The following is an 18,905-nucleotide window of genomic DNA, read 5'->3' as shown; positions in this document are numbered from 1 at the left end:
GATACGTTTCAGGAGTGATCATTGTACAAATTCTTTAATAAACATTTATATTTAAATTTAAAAACATTATACGACTTTTCTTTTATTTCTTTTGGTACTTGATTCCATAGTTTCACTCCATTAAAACATAGCATCTTCTTACCAGAGTTTGACGTTGTAGAAGGCAAATATAAATCATTTTTTTGGTTCTGACGGGTTTTATGATGGTGAATTTCATTTACAAAAATAAAGCAGCCAGCAAAGGCCCGGGGCAGCATTTTGTGCACATATAATATTTGTACATAAGTTTTGCAGTTTCTAATTTAATAATATCGTCAATTCTGAGCACATTAAATCGGTGATAAAGAACAGTTGTATTTGTTGACCTCGGCAAAAATAAGCAGGATCGAATGAACTTGTTTTGTAACACTTGTAGTGGAGCAAGCAATGTAGAGTTTGCTCTTCCCCAATTTATAATCGAGTATTGGATCTTGGATTGAAACAAAGCATAATATAAAGCCCGTAATACTGTTAAAGGGGCAATGTATCCAATGTATGGCAATGTAGTGGAGAAAATTGCTATTTGGGGGTTTTCAGGGATGCTGAATTCAATAAAAAAGGTTCCAAATGGCTCAGAGCAGTAGTTTTGTCTCTACAGCTATTTTTAACTCATTCACTTCAACTGGTCGAAATCAGCACGCAGCCATGATGAAAATTTTTGGTTCACATCTCAAAATGAAGATGAAGAGTGCTTCTAACAGGAATGAGATAAAATTTTCAGTGTATATCTATAAAACTTGAATAATGTATACCAATCTTTTATGGTCATGTTAATGTTCAGATTTTCTCCAATGCAACCCTACTACTCTGCCAGTGTTAACCTAGTGCAACACTTTTCATGTATGGTACTGTTTTAAGCATTTTGTTTTGAAACAAACTGCTGCTGAATTCTGTTATGCAAATTGCGAGCTAAACAAAGATATGGACACTGATTAGTCTTGATTTCAGTCATAAGCAATAGCACAACTGCACTAGGTGATTTCAAAATCAGAAAATTAGTCTAGCAACAAGGCGTTTTCACATGGCTAATGAAGTATTCTTCTGTTCAGGTGCTCTAATCCGTATATTACAGTGTATTTGAATTTGTGATAAAGATAACTTCAGTTGCGGTAACAATCTGATGGATCAACTATCTGAAAACAAATGCTCATTTGGAATTGATTTAGCAGAACCGTGTCATGCCAAGTATTTACATCGCAAGCAAGGCATCTTGCACCTTCGGGAACTGACCAGCACTGAAAGGGAAACCTTGTTGTGGCGTTCAGGTCTGAAGGCAGATTCTTCTGCTACGATTTGCTTGCATCAGTAGGAAAAAATTTACATCAACATTCCACTTTAAGAAAAAAAATTGTAGCAATATTTTTGGTGATCATAAACGATCAGCAAAAGGACAAATTGAAATATATCTTGATACAGCCAAGTTTTTAAAATCTGTTTCTGTTGAGGCAGTACCAGGGGATATCATCATCATCATCATAATCCATCGTCGGTTTGTTCCCCACTAGTGGGGGTGGCCGATTGTTTCCGCGCAGCAATTGTTTTAATCCCTTTTCTCCATTTCACCCTGTCCCTTGCATCTTCCTCCTTCAGTCCGACTTTTTTAAATTCATCCTTCACTTGTTGTTTCCACGTTCTTCTTGGACGACCGCGTTTCCTCTTCCCATCCACCTTTAGATCTAGTGCCTTTCTAAGAAAACTTCCTTCCTCCCTCCTTATCACATGTCCATACCATCTTACTCCATTTGCCCTTGCCAGTTGGTCTATGGTTTCTCTCATCTCTAGCATATCCAACAATTCTTCAGTCCTTTTTTCCCTTCTCGTTTTCACCCCACACATTGCTCTCACCATTGACCTTTCCGTTCTTCTCAGGATTGCCAGTTCACTCTCTCTCAATATCCATGTCTCGCTACCATATAGCATTGCAGGCCGCACACAGCTCCGATATACTTTCCCTTTCATCCTTAGTGAGAATTTTCTGCCATACAACATTTCCCCACATTCCCTGATATGTTATGTCGTAACTGTTGGAAACTTGTAAAAGATGAATACTCTAGTGAACATTCACTTAGGGACAGCGTATACTCGCACACTACTGAAGCACAAGAGGTAAAACAGAAAACATCAAAAAGAGACAACGATGTGGCATTAGTTCAACTCGGCTATTCTCCAATGAATTTGCATTTAGTTTCTAAACGACAAAAAGTTACTTATGCTAAAAAAAAGCTGACTAAAACTGTTCGGGATCCACAACAATCGTTTTCCTCGTCAGTTGGAGCATCGCATATACTTTTACCACCAACTGCTGAAGAATCGATTGCAAAGGAAAGAAACAGAAGGCCAAAGCAGCAGATTTTGACATCTTAATGGATGAAATAAAAGAAAAACTGAAGAATTGCAAGAGATGAAAAAATATCTGTGTTAACATTGAAACCGAATTCGTGGAAAATAAGCCAGGCAGAACGTTTTTTTGATGTTTCTTCATATGTTGTCCAAAAAGCAGAAAACCTCAAAGAAAAACACGGAATTTTGGCCAAACCTTGAACCAATAGTATCGAAATACAAGCTGTCTGAAGAAGTGGTAAGGCTCGTTGAGGAATTTTACAAGGATGGAGAATATTCACACTATATGCCTGGACAAAAGAATTTTGTAAGTGTAAAAAGAAACATTCACGAACAGAAGCGCCTGCTGTTGGTCAATCTAAAAGAACTCTTTACCATCTTCAAAGACAGATATCCTGAAATTAAAGTGGGGTTTTTGTAGTTTTGCAGTTTACGGCCAAAATGTTGCATCACTGTCAATCATGCTGGAACTCATAATGTTTGTGTGTGCAGCATCCATCAGAATGCAAAATTGCTTGCTGCAGCTAGCAGAACTAACATGACATACTATGAACTGATGGACATGATTGTTTGTGACCTATCCAATAAACATTGCATGCTACACCGTTGTGAAAACTGCCCAGGAGAAGATAGTCTCACAGGATATTTAGCAAATTTTTATCAAGCTGAAGACATCGGTGAAGTATCTTTTCAGCAATGGCAGACAACAGATAGATGTACGATCACCAATCAGACAGCTGCAGCAGATGATTTTGTGGAAATACTTGTCAATTCAATCAGCAAGCTAACAGCCCATTCCTTTGTTTCAAGAACACAATCCAATGCTTTAAAAGCCAAGAAGTCTTGATCTATCACCTCATCACAAGCTATTGCTTTACTACATTTTGCTGAAAATTATAGCTTTGTTGTTCAGGATGCAGTGCAAGGATTTCATTGGAACAACTTGCAGTGTTCTCTCCATCCAGTTGTGTTGTACCATTTGCAGCCACCAAGTCTGAATTTGTGTTCAACCTCTCTATGTATCATCTCTGATGACTTACAGCGTGATGTTAGCTTTGTCTATGAAGTGCAAAAGGAAGTTACCAACTTTATCAAAAGTGATCTCCCATCCATCAAACAAATTCATTACTTTTCAGATGAATGTGGGGGTCAATACAAAAATTTCAAAAATTTTATGAATCTTTATTGTTACCGTGATGATTTTTCTTTGGAAGCTGACTGGACTTTCTTTGCCACCAGCCATGGCAAGTCACCTTGTGATGGCATTGGGGGCACTGTGAAGAGGCTGGTGTCAAGAGAAAGTCTGCAACGACCAGTCAACAACCAAATTTTGTCACCAACAAATTTTTTTAACTATTGTGACAACAACATTAGCAACATCAAGTTTTGCTTTTTATCAAAGGAACGACTACAGACAGCACATGTTTCATTGCAACAAAGATTTGAAAAGGGAAACACAATAGGCTACCTGGTACTCGTCTGTACCACTTCTTTCAACCATTAAGTGGTGATACCATTGGATGCAATGTTTACCACACAGTTTTGTTTTTCATCTCTCTCATCTTACAAAGATGTTGTTCCAATGGATTACATTGCCTGTACATATGACTTCCATTGGTGGGTGGGCATTAGGGTGTACCATTTTTCAAAAAGTTTTTAGAAATTAGTGCGGCTATGTATCACGGGTTTCCACTTTTGTTAAAAAGTATTTTGGTGGAGTTTCAGAATTTTCCCGCCAAAACTGTGGTTCTGCCGCCATTTTGAAAAAATGGCGGCCGGATGAGATATCATGAAGATCTACAGCCTTAAACTGGCGCAATGTGATCATGTAATATGTCGATTACAGGGTTTTTGGGGTCACAGAACACGAATCTGAAGTCAAAAACGCTCTACGAGAACAATTTTGTAAAGTGAATTTTGACATATTGATGTGACCACACTGTTTTGGACTGCAGATTTACATGAAAAGAGCATCTTATTGTCATTTTAACCTTAACCAAAAGGTTCGAAAAACAGAAGTAAACTCTCCCAACTGGGTAAATGCCTTAATTCTACACGACGAAGATCATCATTAGCTACAGTGACTCGAAGAGTAGCTAGTGATCCTACCCAAGTTACAAGATTCAGATCAGTTATGCCACTGAATGAGACGGCCGGTGAAGCATACCCGTCATTGGCACAAACACTAAAAAAAAAGTACTTCCTCATTGGGAACACTAGCACAGACTAGGTGTTTCTAAGCTTCCTAAAAGCTCTGACGTTCTAGCTAGGCTGTTGTTCCTCAGAGACGAAAGTCACAGAACGATCAACCAATCCATCGTGATAGCAAGGGAGGAAATTCGCCAGGTATGGAAACATCATTTTGGCGTGGGTTTGGTATTTAGTAAGAAGAACGAGAAACAATCTGGAACAGAGAAGGAATCGTGTAAGTTTATTGTTAAAATGCGGATATAGACAGGCATCTGAGGAGTTTGTATGAAACTTGGTATCAACTAGAACTTGATTCTAGGCGTGAGAGGAATAAAAGTGATTTATTTAAAAAACGTTAGCGTGATATAGAAGAAAAGCTCAAGGATGCTCTGAATATATCTAAGACTACCTCGCAGTCAATTCTCATGCATTCTGGTATCATTGACTGGGAGACAGATCTGGAACATCTGAAAAATCAGCTCCAGCGAGATCAATTAGGTTGCGCATTGTGCACAGATGCTCTGCAGAAGAGATGGGACTTAGCTAGAGAAAAACTACACGTGCAGCTGGTAACAGTAGGCTACAGATGAAGAAACATAAAGTGACAACTGGAAAACTCCTGAAAGGAAGAGAAAGAAAATGAATATTATGTTGCCTACAGCTTTAACATCTGATCGACTTGGATTGAGCTATCGGCAAAGAACAATGTTCGTGGCTGCTGTGGCTCGAGCGTCCGGCATACAAGTCTGATATTAATATCTCAGCCACAATAGCTCATACTGGCTAATAAGACTAGGTCCTCTCACTCCCAAAATATCAGAGATGAGTTCCAGGCCCCTGATTTGGAAATATTTCACTGAGACGGTAAGATTCTGAAAATGAGAGGATATGTTTCATCAGAACGGTTAACTGTGTATATATATGTGTCTGGCGTTAGTTTTGATGATGAAGATAATGCAGAAATGAAGCAGCTGCTGGGAGTGAGATACCAGACGGCACCGGATTATCTCAGCAACAGGCCGTAATAAAGTTGGTAGAAGACTAGAGAGTGAAAAGTGCCATTGATGGTATGTTGTTTGATACGACTGCAGTCAATTCAGGGAGGTGGCAACTGGCAAGGTGCTTGCACATTGCTGGAGGCACAATTGGGAAAGCAATTTGGAACTTACTGATTAAGAGTGGCTACAAATGCCAGTATCAAAATGGAAAAACTTCGAAGATTTATAAGAAACTAAACAAATTCACTTTGAACGTAAGGGTGGTTAATCCCTAGGGTGGTCAACGATATTGCGGAACGCGGGATTAAGCTATTCACTGATTCTATTGACAGGTGTTCGGACGAGAGCCACCGGCAAGCTCTCTTGCTTGTTGTGCAAAGGCACAGAGAACAGTTTTCAGATTACAAAATGCTACGTTAGCCAAACTCAATTGTCAAAGAAATTCGTCAAGAATTTAGTGAATTGGGTGTTTGCTTAACTCTGGTATTGCGTTGATGATAAGGAATAGCATGCAGAAGAAACAGGGTTGGGTCATGTCTGAGAGTGATTAACTCAAATTGTTTGTAAATGAATCGTGTTGTTATTTCAAAAGTTTGACAATAGTTCAGGATTATTCATTCTGGCTTGAGGTATTCTTGATCAGGTCGTGTCCATGTCTGTAAAATTTCATCATTAATTTCAAGGGGTAAAACTTCACTTTGCAAAATTGTTCTCGTAGAGCGTTTTTGATTTCAGATTCGTGTTCTGTGACCCCAAAAACCCTGTAATCGACATATTGCATGATCACATTGCGCCAGTTTAAGGCTGTAGATCTTCATGATATCTCATCCGGCCGCCATTTTTTCAAAATGGCGGCAGAACCACAGTTTTGGCGGGAAAACTCTGAAACTCCACCAAAATACTTTTTAACAAAAGTGGAAACCCGTGATACATAGCCGCACTAATTTCTAAAAACATTTTGAAAAATGGTACACCCTAGTGGGCATTGTGCTGTCTGTCAATGATGATATACAGGATGCTGAGGTCAAGTTCATGCATCCACATGGACCATCAAGTTCTTTTCACTGGCCACATAAAGAGGACATCTGCTATGTTCCAATGGACAAAATAATCTGCAAAATTCAGCCTCCTACACTCACTCCACAATCTGGACGTTCCTACAAGCTGACGAAACAAGACAAGATGAAAATAACATCAAAGTTTTCTCATACTCAGTAAAAAAATGCCAGCAAAACTAGAGTAGATATGGCAGACTTTTAACACATGTTTTGGAGGCATTTAGCACTTTAATTTATTCTGTTCTTTCTCTTGGACACGTCGCACGGTTTTAGTGCTTATCTTGTTGGATTATTAGTGAATCATACTTTCACTCAAAGTGCATTACAGTAAAATCAACTGCAAAGGTTGCCAATTTGCTAAATTCTGTTTTGCTCTCCTGAAATGCATGTTTACGGCAAAGTGGTTGATCAAGGATAGTACAGTTCTTTCTCCTTTTCTTGAGAAAGCCTTGTGTGTAGTGTGACCCTGTTTGATTTAATATGTTTCAATAAAATGTTTGTGAAACCATAAAAGGATATCAGTTTTTGTTCAACATTATCATAAGCATTAGGAAATGAAAGTATGTTAGTTTATTAGTGATGTCATTGGGATTTTTTTAAATTTGCTGTTGGTGCTTTATAATTATGTAGTGTGCTATATGGACACCTTACTGCAGCATTTTAAAAATTGTATTGGTGCACTAGGCCTATATTCTTTGTATTTGCAAAATACTGGTAGTGGTATTGAATTCCCGTGTTCTTTTGATGACTTCACATGCGCAACTATAGTAACATATAATGTTCATTGTTCATCTAAATGCAGCATAAAAATTGTATATACTTGCTGACTGCTGTAATTTTGGAACATTAAGACTGCTTTGTTTTATCCAATGTATCGAAAAGATGCCAAGGTGCAAAGTAGGTACTTTGCACCTGCTCTTGCTGGCATTTTGAATAGTAACAGTACCCTAGTGTGTGTTTATCCTTTGATCAGTTTGACAAAGCTCTTTGAAACCATTTGATGCTTTCTGTTATACAGCTATTGTCAGACATTAGTTTGTAATCATGAGAATTAAGTTGTATATGCAGGGTTGCCATACTGTCCTTATTTCTAAGATTTGTCCTTATTTTGAAGGGCCAGGTCTTAGAAAACCTAAATGTCCTTATTTCTAAGAAATGTCCTTATTTTCGACTTGCGTCCTTATTTTGTCTTATTTTCAACAATCACAGAACTTTGATCGTTTTCCTCTAGTAGCCTATCCGGTGTTGCATAATATTGTAAAATTAGTCTAATTAGTTTCCTCTAGACATCAGATTCTTCAACGCCAAAGTTAGAGTGCGAGTGCGTCTTCTTGACCTGCGATTGATGCCAGGCGAGACCTCTGCTCTGCAGTCTGCACAGATCACGAACTTTATTTTCTCCTCTAAGCTATTCAAGAGAAAGGCCTAGACATGAAACAGCTGTCATTCTTTTGTGCCGATAATGCACCAGTGAATTTTGGAGGATCACAGCATAGTGGAAAAAAAACGTCTTCTCTCGTCTTAAAGAGCAAACATTGCATCTGATCCCAGTCGGCTTCTCTGCTCATATTTGGCATAATGCAGCAGAGAAGGGATCAGAGTGCCTCACACAGAATGAGTGAAACAATCGTACTGAAGATTGGTAGCCATTTCAAAAGCCAAACTGATAGAAAGATGAGGCTCAAGCATTTCTGTGAGGAGCTTGATAGCAACTACTCGACTTTACCAACACACGCCGACTTGATAGACCACACTTGATGCTGTACTCGAGCGAATGATCGATCTCTGGGAACCACTCAAAGCGCATTTTCTTTCGCTGAAACATCCACCAAGAATATTGGAGGATTTCTTTAAATCAGAAGAGTCACTGATTTTCCTATCATTCCTCCACAGCGCTTTATTGCTCTTCCATAAACCACTGTTACTCCTGCAAACGTTAACTGCATCTGCATTGTTTCCAGAACTGGCAAAGATAATTGAATTTTTCAAGATCAAAATATTGCAACGCCACTGTTCATGGCTTTTCAGAGCAACAACAGACAAACTACTAAGAGCAGTCGATGAAGTGCATGCTAAGGTTCTCAAAGCGAGCTTCCAGGAGTTTTACACCATTATTTTGGAATGTATCAACAAGTGGTATCGATTTGAGAAGCATCCAACGCACATCAACTGGATCTTGCTGAAAGATTAAGCAATGGAGTACGAGGAAGTCAAGGGGTTGGCGAAGCAAGTTGATCCACTAATGGCAATTAAAGATGAGCTGTTCGATGGGATCTCGGCTGTTAATGCTCTGCTCAAGAAGATTCCAGATGATGTGTTCAGAAAGGATGAACCTGAGATCAAGTGGATGAAGATCTTTACCAGAAACAACTCTTTTTCGCTGCTCTACATGCTGGTTAGCATCATTTTCTTCTTTCCGGACAGCAATGCGTTTGTGCAAAGAGTGTTCTCTCTTGGTTCGGCGCAGTGGACCAAGGAAAGGAACAGACTTAGTGAAATGACAGTCAAATCCCAGCTACAAGTAAAGGTAAACCTAGACCTGAGCTGCCGTGAGATCCATGAAGCAATTTCTAATCACGAGGAATTGCTGGAGCAGATTGTTTGTGGCAAAAGTACGGAATGTGATATGACACGGCTCGTATAAATACAAAGTATGTCCAAAAATGTTTTTTAAATGCTAACCTAATTTTTCGGTTGTCCTTATTTTTGGGTCCATGTCGATGGCAACCCTGTGTACAACTGTACATGTACACATTTATTGTGGCATAATGATCAGGGAATTATTCAACATGTTCTGAACATGGCCATAAAAGATTGGTACATTATTTAAGTTTTATAAATATATCAGACACTGAAAAAAATTTCTCATTCCTGTTAGAAGCACTCTTCATCTTCATTTTGAGATGTGAACCGAAAATTTTCATCGTGGCTGCGTGCTGATTTCGACCGGTTGAAGTGAATGAGTGAAAAATAGCTGTAGAGACAAAACTACTGCTCTGAGCCATTTGGAATCTTTTTTATTGAATTCAGCATCCCTGAAAACCCCCACATAGCAATTTTCCCCACTCTTCTACCATCTATATAAGAAATTTACTTAAAAATTACTCATGCGTAATCAGATTTGTGCCTCGTGTGGCCAAATAGCAATCCTTCATATCTCGAGAACCGAAGGTCATAGAACGCTAATTTTTTTTTAAAGAGTTGTCTCGATGAGCTCTATTTGAACACAATCAGGGCTGCGATTTTTGCCTTTTTCGGTGACGAGGTCACTCGACACGCGCCATCACTATTCGACAAACGCCGTGCCTTACGGAAAAAAAAAAAGGAAAAAAAATTGAATATAAAAAGGAAAAAAAATGAGAGAGGACTAAACATCGTCAGGTCGAGAACAATCGGGGGGGGGGGGGGGCATCACGTGATGCAAGCGTAAGAGTGCTGACTTACGTAAACTTTCCTTCGCCAGGTACTTCAAAGCAAGGTCTAAAAGCGACGCTTCACACGAGAAACTCCCAAGGCGTCAGCGCCGCCATTTTGAACACTGCGGTAGAATGCTTTGATCGAAGTTCCAACGCCTGGCATCAAACATTTCGCAACACACGTTTCGTGCTATTCGACACAACGGGTTTCTTTTATAGATGAAATAACCTAGGCTACGTTGAGTTGTCAACGTCTATGCCAGTTTGTATTTCGCCGTTTGAGCTAATTAACAATATTGCTCTGGTAAAATGACTGTTGGATACCTGCAATAAATTTTTTTCACATGTAGAAAACAGCCTAGTTCCCGACCAGACGTTCAGAAATACAGATGAACAAAGCCGCTATTTTTATGGAAAGAAACATTTTGAACACTGCGGGAAAATGCTTTGATCGAAGTTCTAACGCCTGGCATCAAATATTTCGCCACACACGTTTCGTGCTATTCGACACAACGGGTTTCTAACTTTCTTCGAAGTAGGCTACTTTTACTTGTCAACGTCTATGCAAGTTTGTATTTATGTCTGACTTATGCACTTGTTGTTCCAAGAATGGAGAATTTTTTTGCAATGTGAATAAAGAATAGTAGACAGATAAACACGGTTGCAACTCGACTTCCTTCCACTAAAAGGGTTTCTGTGATTACGTAATGGGCGATTTTGCACTTGCATTCACAAAAGCACACAACCTAGCTAGCAAAACCCGTCGTTTTTACATTGATTCAACGTCTGTAGACGTTGAATCGAAAAAACGAGAAGCGAAAAATATACTAGAGTAGTCTATCACGACCGCACTGTTTGATTTGTTGTGATGTAATAATACCAAAAGTAGCGATACGCACGCTGTTACGTTAATTCACCTTAAATAACTCAGGGAGGAAAAGTAAGTTAATTTTGGGTTACCTTTAAAGTAAGTTAACAGCACAAATCGATTTAAATTTCCTGGAGGGTTATATTGCGTAGGCTACCCAGACAGCAAAAATCATCATTTTACATTGATTCAACGTCTACAGACGTGAAGTCAATGCAAAAATAACGAATTTTGATGCCTGCGTATCAATGCCCAAGAAGAGATTTACGTTTGTTTTACATTAATTCGAGATCTAGCAACGTTGAATTGAATTATCATAAAATAACGTTAATTGTTCAACCAGGTACCGGTAACAAATTAATAGCTCACTGCGAGATGATTGCCTCGATTTACGTTTACACGAACATAATTTCGGCACAATTGAGATACTGCGAGCAAACACGAGTCTGTTTGATAAAGAACTAGCTGTCAGAATCGGAATTATCAGATGCTGTATCGGAGGATGAGGTTGTCGCGTCGTCACTATAATACTTGAAGACGCAAAACTGCCCGTTCATGAACGCGCGATGCCATATGATCAGAAGCATTATTTTTCTTTTCTGCCGAAGAACCATTTATCGAATTTCGTATTACTTTTTTAACTTGACCCCATAGCTTTTCTAATTCCAATTTGTTTCCGTCATAAAGTTCTTTACAAATCTTGCAAAATACCACACTAACTTCCTCCTGTTTGATATAATCTATAGCAGGTAAATTCTACTTTTTAACTGTATCTTCTTTCACGATGATTTATATTCGCAACGACATCGGTAAACAATAAGCATTCGATGAAAAAATAACTTTTGCGTAACAATAAGCCGGTATTTATAAGGTTGCAAACTTTTTACAGTTCACAAGAGCATTGTCAGCGCATAAAATAGCTTGCGTGATGCTCTGGGCTACCGCCGTGTGACACGCGATGAAGAAGCGCATAAAATTTCGTTTGATTAAACATTAAAGCATACGGCAATAGGGTGTGTCATACTTTTGCAAAAATTTATTTTTTATCGGCTATGCTAAAAAAGGTGATATTTTAATGACAATAGCAAGTCCTGATAATTTGAAAGAATTTGAAGAAGGTCTACCTACATCGATTTTCACTTGAAAATCTTCATTTTTGGCCAAAATTTGCATTTTTTAAAAATTTTCTTGATTTTATAATTTGATACCCAACTATTTTTTTCAGCTTTTTTGACTCCAGTATGGCTCAAAATAGTTACACTCTCCCTCCTAAATGTGGTTAAATGGCTCTACCCTCCAAAAACATTCTTGTAAATGATGTCAAAAAAACAGTGAATTTTGAAAAAAAAAAGCCAAGAATAGTCTCCATTATTGACTTTCTGATTTGAGGGCAATGAGGATCCTGACATGCTTGTGTTTTGCAGAATATCAAAGGATATGATTACATTCTAAAACAACATTAACAATAAAGTGATAAACAAAAGTTTACAAGATAAATATGTGATAAAGTGATTAAAACACCTTCTCCAAGTGTATCAAATCATTTGTGATGCAATAATGAACTCTGGTTGCTTGATAATGGTAGCTTGAAGGTTGCTGGTTTTCCAGTTTGTTTGGGAATGAAAAACCAAGGAAATAGTAGGCTTTCAAAGATAATTTAGCAATATCCAACACCAATGTATAGAATCAATGTGAAGATTGCTGATTTAACAAAAGCCAGCTTTAGTTCAGATTGGTTTAACCTGTTCAGTGTTCACTGGGTTCAGTGGTCAGTTAGTAGCCTAAGATTGTTAAATTTTGCAGTAGCCTATGTCTGCAATGTCATTCAAAGCTTATCCAGATCGCTTTTTGATTAGATTCATCAGGCATTGTTTTAACCAGATATCCAGTGCTCGTACAATATAAGTTATAACTTAAGCTAAGCATTCAGCTAAGGTTTACCATGCAAAGTAACATACTAAGCACAAGCTATTACAGGTAGGCTACTGCAAAAAGTTTAGTCATTCTTTTGTTTTTGTTGTTTCCAGATCATTTTTACTGTTAGTAAAATTTGACTGCAGTTTTAATGAAACAGTCATTATGGCTACTAACACAAGAAGTGCTTCCAGCTGTCATTTAAGTAATATGATAGGATGTGGCAGCAAGATGCTGCCATCAGAACTTCCAACTGTCAGAGATGTGCTGAAGCTGGGTCTCTTTTTGCGAGAAACAAGTGAGACTAATCGCAGAAATTATACACAGAATGAGCTCATTACAGATATCTACAACCAGGTGTATGCTCAGTGGCAAAAAGCTAATGCCCTATTCAAATTCCCTGTCATTATTGCAGAAAAAAGCATTATGAACCGGTTAAAAAAACTGTGGAAAAGAGCAAATGAGATTGGAAGTGGTAAGGGAAAAACCGAAGCACGCCAAAAGTTTCTAGGAAGCATAGACTCATTGTTTGACATCCTTCATTGCAACTGTGTTATAAAAAAATGTGATGAATGCCAATGTGGTTCGGGTTGTGAAAAAGTGGTTCATATTTTCTGTACCTGCACCCGTGAACACAAGATTCCAGTTATGGATTTAGAGTACATCAAGGGACAAAGGGAAAAAAATAGCAGCAAGGGGCCCCATCAAATGTCTCATGAGGATGTTCCTGAAACAAGAAAACAAATTGCAAGTGCTTTAAATCAAAAAAGAAAGATGGAAGCCAGCGAGAAAAGAAAATTTAGACTAGAAGAGAAGGATGAAATGTTCGAACCTCAAGAAGAAGAACAAGATGACTATCAAGCAAACGAAAGTCCACAAGATAGTGAATTTGTTACAGAAGCTTCTGCTTGGCCTTCTACTATAAAGCGACGTAAGCGTAACACAGAAAAAATACCAAACATTGCATTAGCTAGTTTACGACACAATACAGGCTTACGAGAGGCAGCTGAAATAGCCAGTGCAGCTTGGATGGATGCTGGGATTATATCAAAGGATGACCTATCTAAGGTGATTGACCATAACAAGCTCAGAAGAGCACAAACAGAAGTGATGAAAAGCATCGAATCCAAGCTTGAAGAGCAGATCAAAACAGAAGGAATTTCCTGTGTGTTTTTTGATGGAAGGATAGACAATACTAATTCTTATTTCTATGTTGAAGGATCTAGCCAAAAGTACCCAGGAACGGTAAAGGAGGAACATTACTCGGTGTGTAGTGAGCCAGGAGGAAAATTTTTATTTCATTTTACACCAGATACTGCAACTAAAGAAAAGAAACATGCTGAAATCATTGCTGAGAAGATATTCGAGTGGTTGGTCGAAAGAGGATTGGACAAAACTATCCTGGCGGTCGGCGGTGACTCAACTAACGTAAACACAGGTTGGAAAGGAGGAGTAATGCACTGTTTGGAAACTAAATTGAACAGAAAACTGGTTTGGATAGTTTGCGACTTGCACACTGGAGAGCTGCCTTTGAGGCATCTTATAATTGCTCTTGATGGAAAGACCGTATCTGATAGTAAGTGGTCTGGACCCCTAGGCAAGATGTTAGACGATGCGACGGAGATGGAGATAAATCCAAGTTTTCCCACGATTAGTGGTGGTCCAGCACTTCTTAATCTTCAACCAGAAATTATAAAAGATCTGTCTACAGATCAGTGCTATGCGTACAAAATCCATGAAGCTATAAAAACTGGTAACCTCTCACCATCTCTCGCTCGCATGGAAATTGGCCCTGTAAATCATGCTCGCTGGCTCACTACCGCTCTTCGATTCTGCCGAATTTGGATTTCCAAGCATAATTTAAAGGGAAAAAAGCTACAAAATCTTCAAAGCATTGTTCAATTTATCATAGGGGTCTATCTTTCTAACTGGTTTAATATTAAAGTGAAACATAAATGGACAGAAGGTCCCGCCAATTTGTTGTTCATGCTAGAACAGATAAGAAAGCAAAAGACCGAAGTGCAGCAGCTGGTCATTCCTGCAGTGCAAAGATCAGCTTGGAACGCCTTCAGCGAGACAATTTTGCAGGCAATGCTTTGTTCCCAGGATGAAAGTGAAAGGGTTTGGGCTGTTAACAAGATCATTGAACTGAGAGGAGAAGGAGAAAGCAAAGTCGGAAATGAAGCAGTGCGAGTGAGACGGGTGGAAGAGATTAATATCGATGCAACTAAGATTTCAGACATGATAAAGTGGGAAGCATCGGCTTATGAGCCACCTCTTACATGTTCTCTTACAAGCAGTGAACTGAGAAAGTTTTATGCTATTCCTATGGACGTGCCCATGTGGTCTAGCCACACACAAAGTGTTGAGAGGTGTGTAAAGATGGTGTCTGAAGCAGCAGCAACTGTTTTTACACAAGAACGAAGGGAAGGGTACCGTACATCAAATCCCAGCAGGTTCGCCGTATGCTGATGTCCAGAAATCATTCCAAACAAGACATAGCAAAGTTGATCCAGTTTGGCAGTTTCGGAACAATTTAAATATCCATTTTGCCAACTCTTGTTGTGTTTCTGTAGTTGTGCAACAATTATCTACGTGTTTTACGATGTGTTGCTGTGTTTTAAATGTTTTTTCAATTTTTTTTAATTTTTAAAAAATTGAAAAAACTTCAAATTTTCTCGAAATTTCAGATGCAAAATGATGTAGGTAAACAAACTTCAATATTGCTAAAACTTTTTTCCCCAGTACTAGGCATATATTTGCACCATTTGTTGGGGTAGCCGAGAGAATATTTATACAGATTCTAAAAATCAAAAAATATGACACACCCTAATACGGCAATTGCCGCCGTAATCCAAGGTTTGTTGATTTAGCGACGGCAATGTTTTTGCCGTCGTAAATACAAGCTAATTTCGAGGGCTGTATACATGTCCGGTAGGTACATAACTTAGCGCTTGATACTCCTTTGCAATCACTCAACCAGCGTGCGATTAAAAGCTTAAGTGACTCTGATACCACACAACTTGTGCGGGAACTCGCGGCCAAACGCTTATAATCTGACTCTTGTGACGTCATATTACTATTCGACAAACAAACGCAGAAATTTTGGTCGTTCGACAAGAAAGAAAAAATCGCAGCCCTGAACACAATATATCATAAAATTCTGGCACCATGGGTGTACAAATATTTTTTTTCCCTAAATTAAGGATGGAATGACTCTTATTTATTTTGTACACTCGTAGTCCAGTATCTTCCTGTGTTATGTTATAATCATGCATGAACGCACAATTGCTTTCATGATTGTGTATTCAGAGATTTGAGTTAGGCCTACTGTACATGGTAACTATAGCATCTGTCATTTTATTCATAAACAGCAACAATCATATGCAACAGGTATGTCGAATGAGTAGCTTCTGTGATTTGTTTATTGTCAACCCAAAATATCTTGCCTGATTAAGAAGGGTGCCAGATGCTTCATCCCTAATCCCTTTTGTCTCGGATTTAGTCCTAACTATTTTATGAAGTATTATATTGCTGCATAGTACGATTGTGTAGATAAACGGATTACCGGGGTTTAAGTGTAATTTAGCCCTAAGTTAATTTTAAAACAAAACGTTTGAGCTTTTTCTCCAAAACTTGAGCTCCAGCTGTTAAATCCCTTACAATAATCAATAATCATGGTTAATTGGTTATCCTTTCGGAGTATTTGCTTACATTAATGTAGCTGATTTCTCTTAATCATATTGAAGTGGACTTTTTTTGATATTACACGTCCTACTGATATTGATTGCAGTGGTAGCTTATTTTACAGTTAAGGGTTAAGATTGCAGCTTTCATGCTCTTAAGCTGTCATACAATTTATTAAATTGCAATAATGGGAGAGAGAAACAAAAAAATTTTGTTGGAACAGCTGCAACTTTCCAAAAACAAATACTGTGCAGATTGCAATGTTGAAAGTGAGTATTGTCATGACCATTGTAGATGATTATGACAGTTCTTGTTTGTTATGTCAATTGTATTATTTGTACACAAACTTATGAAGATGTAGGTGTAGATACAAAACATGGGAGATGGTGTACATGTACAATTCTTCGCCCTGGTAAAAAATACCATGATGTCATATAGAGGAATCGATCAAACATGTACCTGCAGGGAGAAAGTTGCTTTATCTTTGCTTTACTGTTCAGTATTCACACACTTCAACCCATGTGTCTTGGTCGATTCCTGTCTATGACATCATGGTATTTTTTATCAGGATGGAGACTTGTACACCAGCTCCCAAAACATGTTTAAAGGAAATTATAAAAGAAATCTAATTTTTGTAATGTATCGTAGTGTAATTGTATCTTTATTTTCTGGCTATCATATGGGTCATATTCAAAGCAACTTGTATTGAGTCAGATCGCCTCATTGTTGTAACTGGTTCAAGTTTTTTCAATCAAGCATTTGCTAATTGGACCAGATCTTGTTTCACATGTTCAGTAGTTGGTGGTGTTGTGATGTGGTTTTACACCAGAGTTGGATCAACTACAATTGTAATTGAATATAATTAAATCCTGTATTTTACGGACCATAAGGCGCACTTTAAATTCTTTTTTTTCCTCATAAATTGATCGTGCGCCTTATGGTCCGATGCGCCTTATGTATGGATCAAGTGCGGTAGTGCTTTATTGCCTACACTCAAAACCAGTACCGATATACTATTATATATGGTCCGGTGCGCCTTATGGTCCGGTGCGCCTTATGGTCCGGTGCGCCTTATAGTCCGGTGCGCCTTATGTATGAACAAAAAACTAATCAAAGCAATTTATTGACAGTGCGCCTTATAGTCCGGTGCGCCTTATGGTCCGTAAAAGACGGTAATCATTTTTATGTCATCATAATTGCAACTGAGACTTTAGTCCAGATTACAATTATTTCAAATGATAAATATACTTGGATCTAACAGCAACATTAGGGGTCCACGTCTTTTAGGCGCAAACATTTAGGCGCTGGTCAAATAGGCACGCACAGTGCACACGGTGGTGTCAGGATATTTAGGTGCGGAGCACTGTGGCGCCCGTTCATTTAGGTGCTATTCCTAGTAAAGTCTGCAGAGAGTATCAGCTCAGCATTGGCAAAACCTGGTCAGGGTTTTGATGGAAAACTAAGTTACTCTTCACTCAAGCCTACCACCTGCTTGAATATAAGCTACGGTATATTTTTTACTGACGTTTAGTATAGTTATTATTTGACTTAGCTAAAAGTGAACTCGGTCATGTTTGGAAACTTGAATAATTTATTGATAAAGCTGTGGCTGACGCAAACCTGGACTAACAACAAATAAATGCCGAACACGCGCATTAAAAAAGCAATGTATTTTTCTGTTCAATATAACATTTTGTGTGAAAAGTGTTGCCGGTTTAAGCAGCTTCACTCACGGAAGCCATGACACATTTTTCTGTTCAATACAAGATTTTGTGTGAAAAGCGTTGCCGAATAAAGCAGCTTTACTGACTGAAGCCAACACTAACAACAAGTAAATGCATGCACAGTCCCGCATTAACAAATCAACATATTTTTCTGTTCAATATAACATTTTGTGTGAAAAGCATTGCCCTACCTGCCAAACTGATACAATCTACAGGCTTTACTTGGAATAGCACCTAAACGAACGGGCGCCACAGTGCTTCGCACCTAAATATCCTGACGCCACAGTGTGCGGCTGTGCGCGCCTATTTGACCGGCTCCTAATTGTCTGCGCCTAAAAGACTTGCTCCCAACATTAGCCCTAGCAAAAAGACTTTTTCCCATAGCTGGTAACTTTTACACCACAAAAAGGAACTCACTGGTCACTGGTACAGACAAGTTTGCGATTTGAAAGTAATTGTATTTTAATTATAATTTGAACATTTTAGAACTATGTAATTAAAAATTTTGATATTGTAATCTAATTGAACTTAAAACTATACGTACCGGTATATAATTGATTCAACTTCGGTCTGTATAGATCTTGATGGAAAGAGCTTTTTGAATTGAAACTTTTGAATTTATTGATAATTAACTTTAACCGACAATGAAGGATACAACCATAGCGACCCTA

General features: G+C 38.4%; 1 protein-coding gene across 5 annotated transcripts in view; it reads left to right on the top strand.

The window, feature by feature from the left end:
• The first annotated feature begins 1,094 nt into the window (after positions 1 to 1,094).
• Positions 1,095 to 18,905, top strand: part of LOC145775123 (arf-GAP with dual PH domain-containing protein 1-like) — a 36,608-nt gene continuing 18,797 nt past the window's right edge. For 4 of the 5 annotated variants that reach the window (XM_082586332.1, XM_082586328.1, XM_082586330.1 and 1 more), the window contains exon 1: positions 1,095 to 1,304. In XM_082586332.1, the coding sequence (XP_082442458.1) occupies positions 1,160 to 1,304 (145 nt within the window). In that variant the 5' untranslated portion in view covers positions 1,095 to 1,159. Of the gene's footprint in view, positions 1,305 to 16,697; positions 16,780 to 18,905 lie in introns of those variants that run through there. The other variant, XM_082586329.1, reaches the window with a different exon arrangement.

The sequence above is a fragment of the Aplidium turbinatum genome, chromosome 8 (genome assembly GCF_918807975.1).
Source record: "Aplidium turbinatum chromosome 8, kaAplTurb1.1, whole genome shotgun sequence".
NCBI lineage: Eukaryota > Metazoa > Chordata > Ascidiacea > Aplousobranchia > Polyclinidae > Aplidium > Aplidium turbinatum.
Note: the sequence above shows the minus strand (reverse complement) of the source record. Positions and strands in the feature narration are given on the sequence as shown.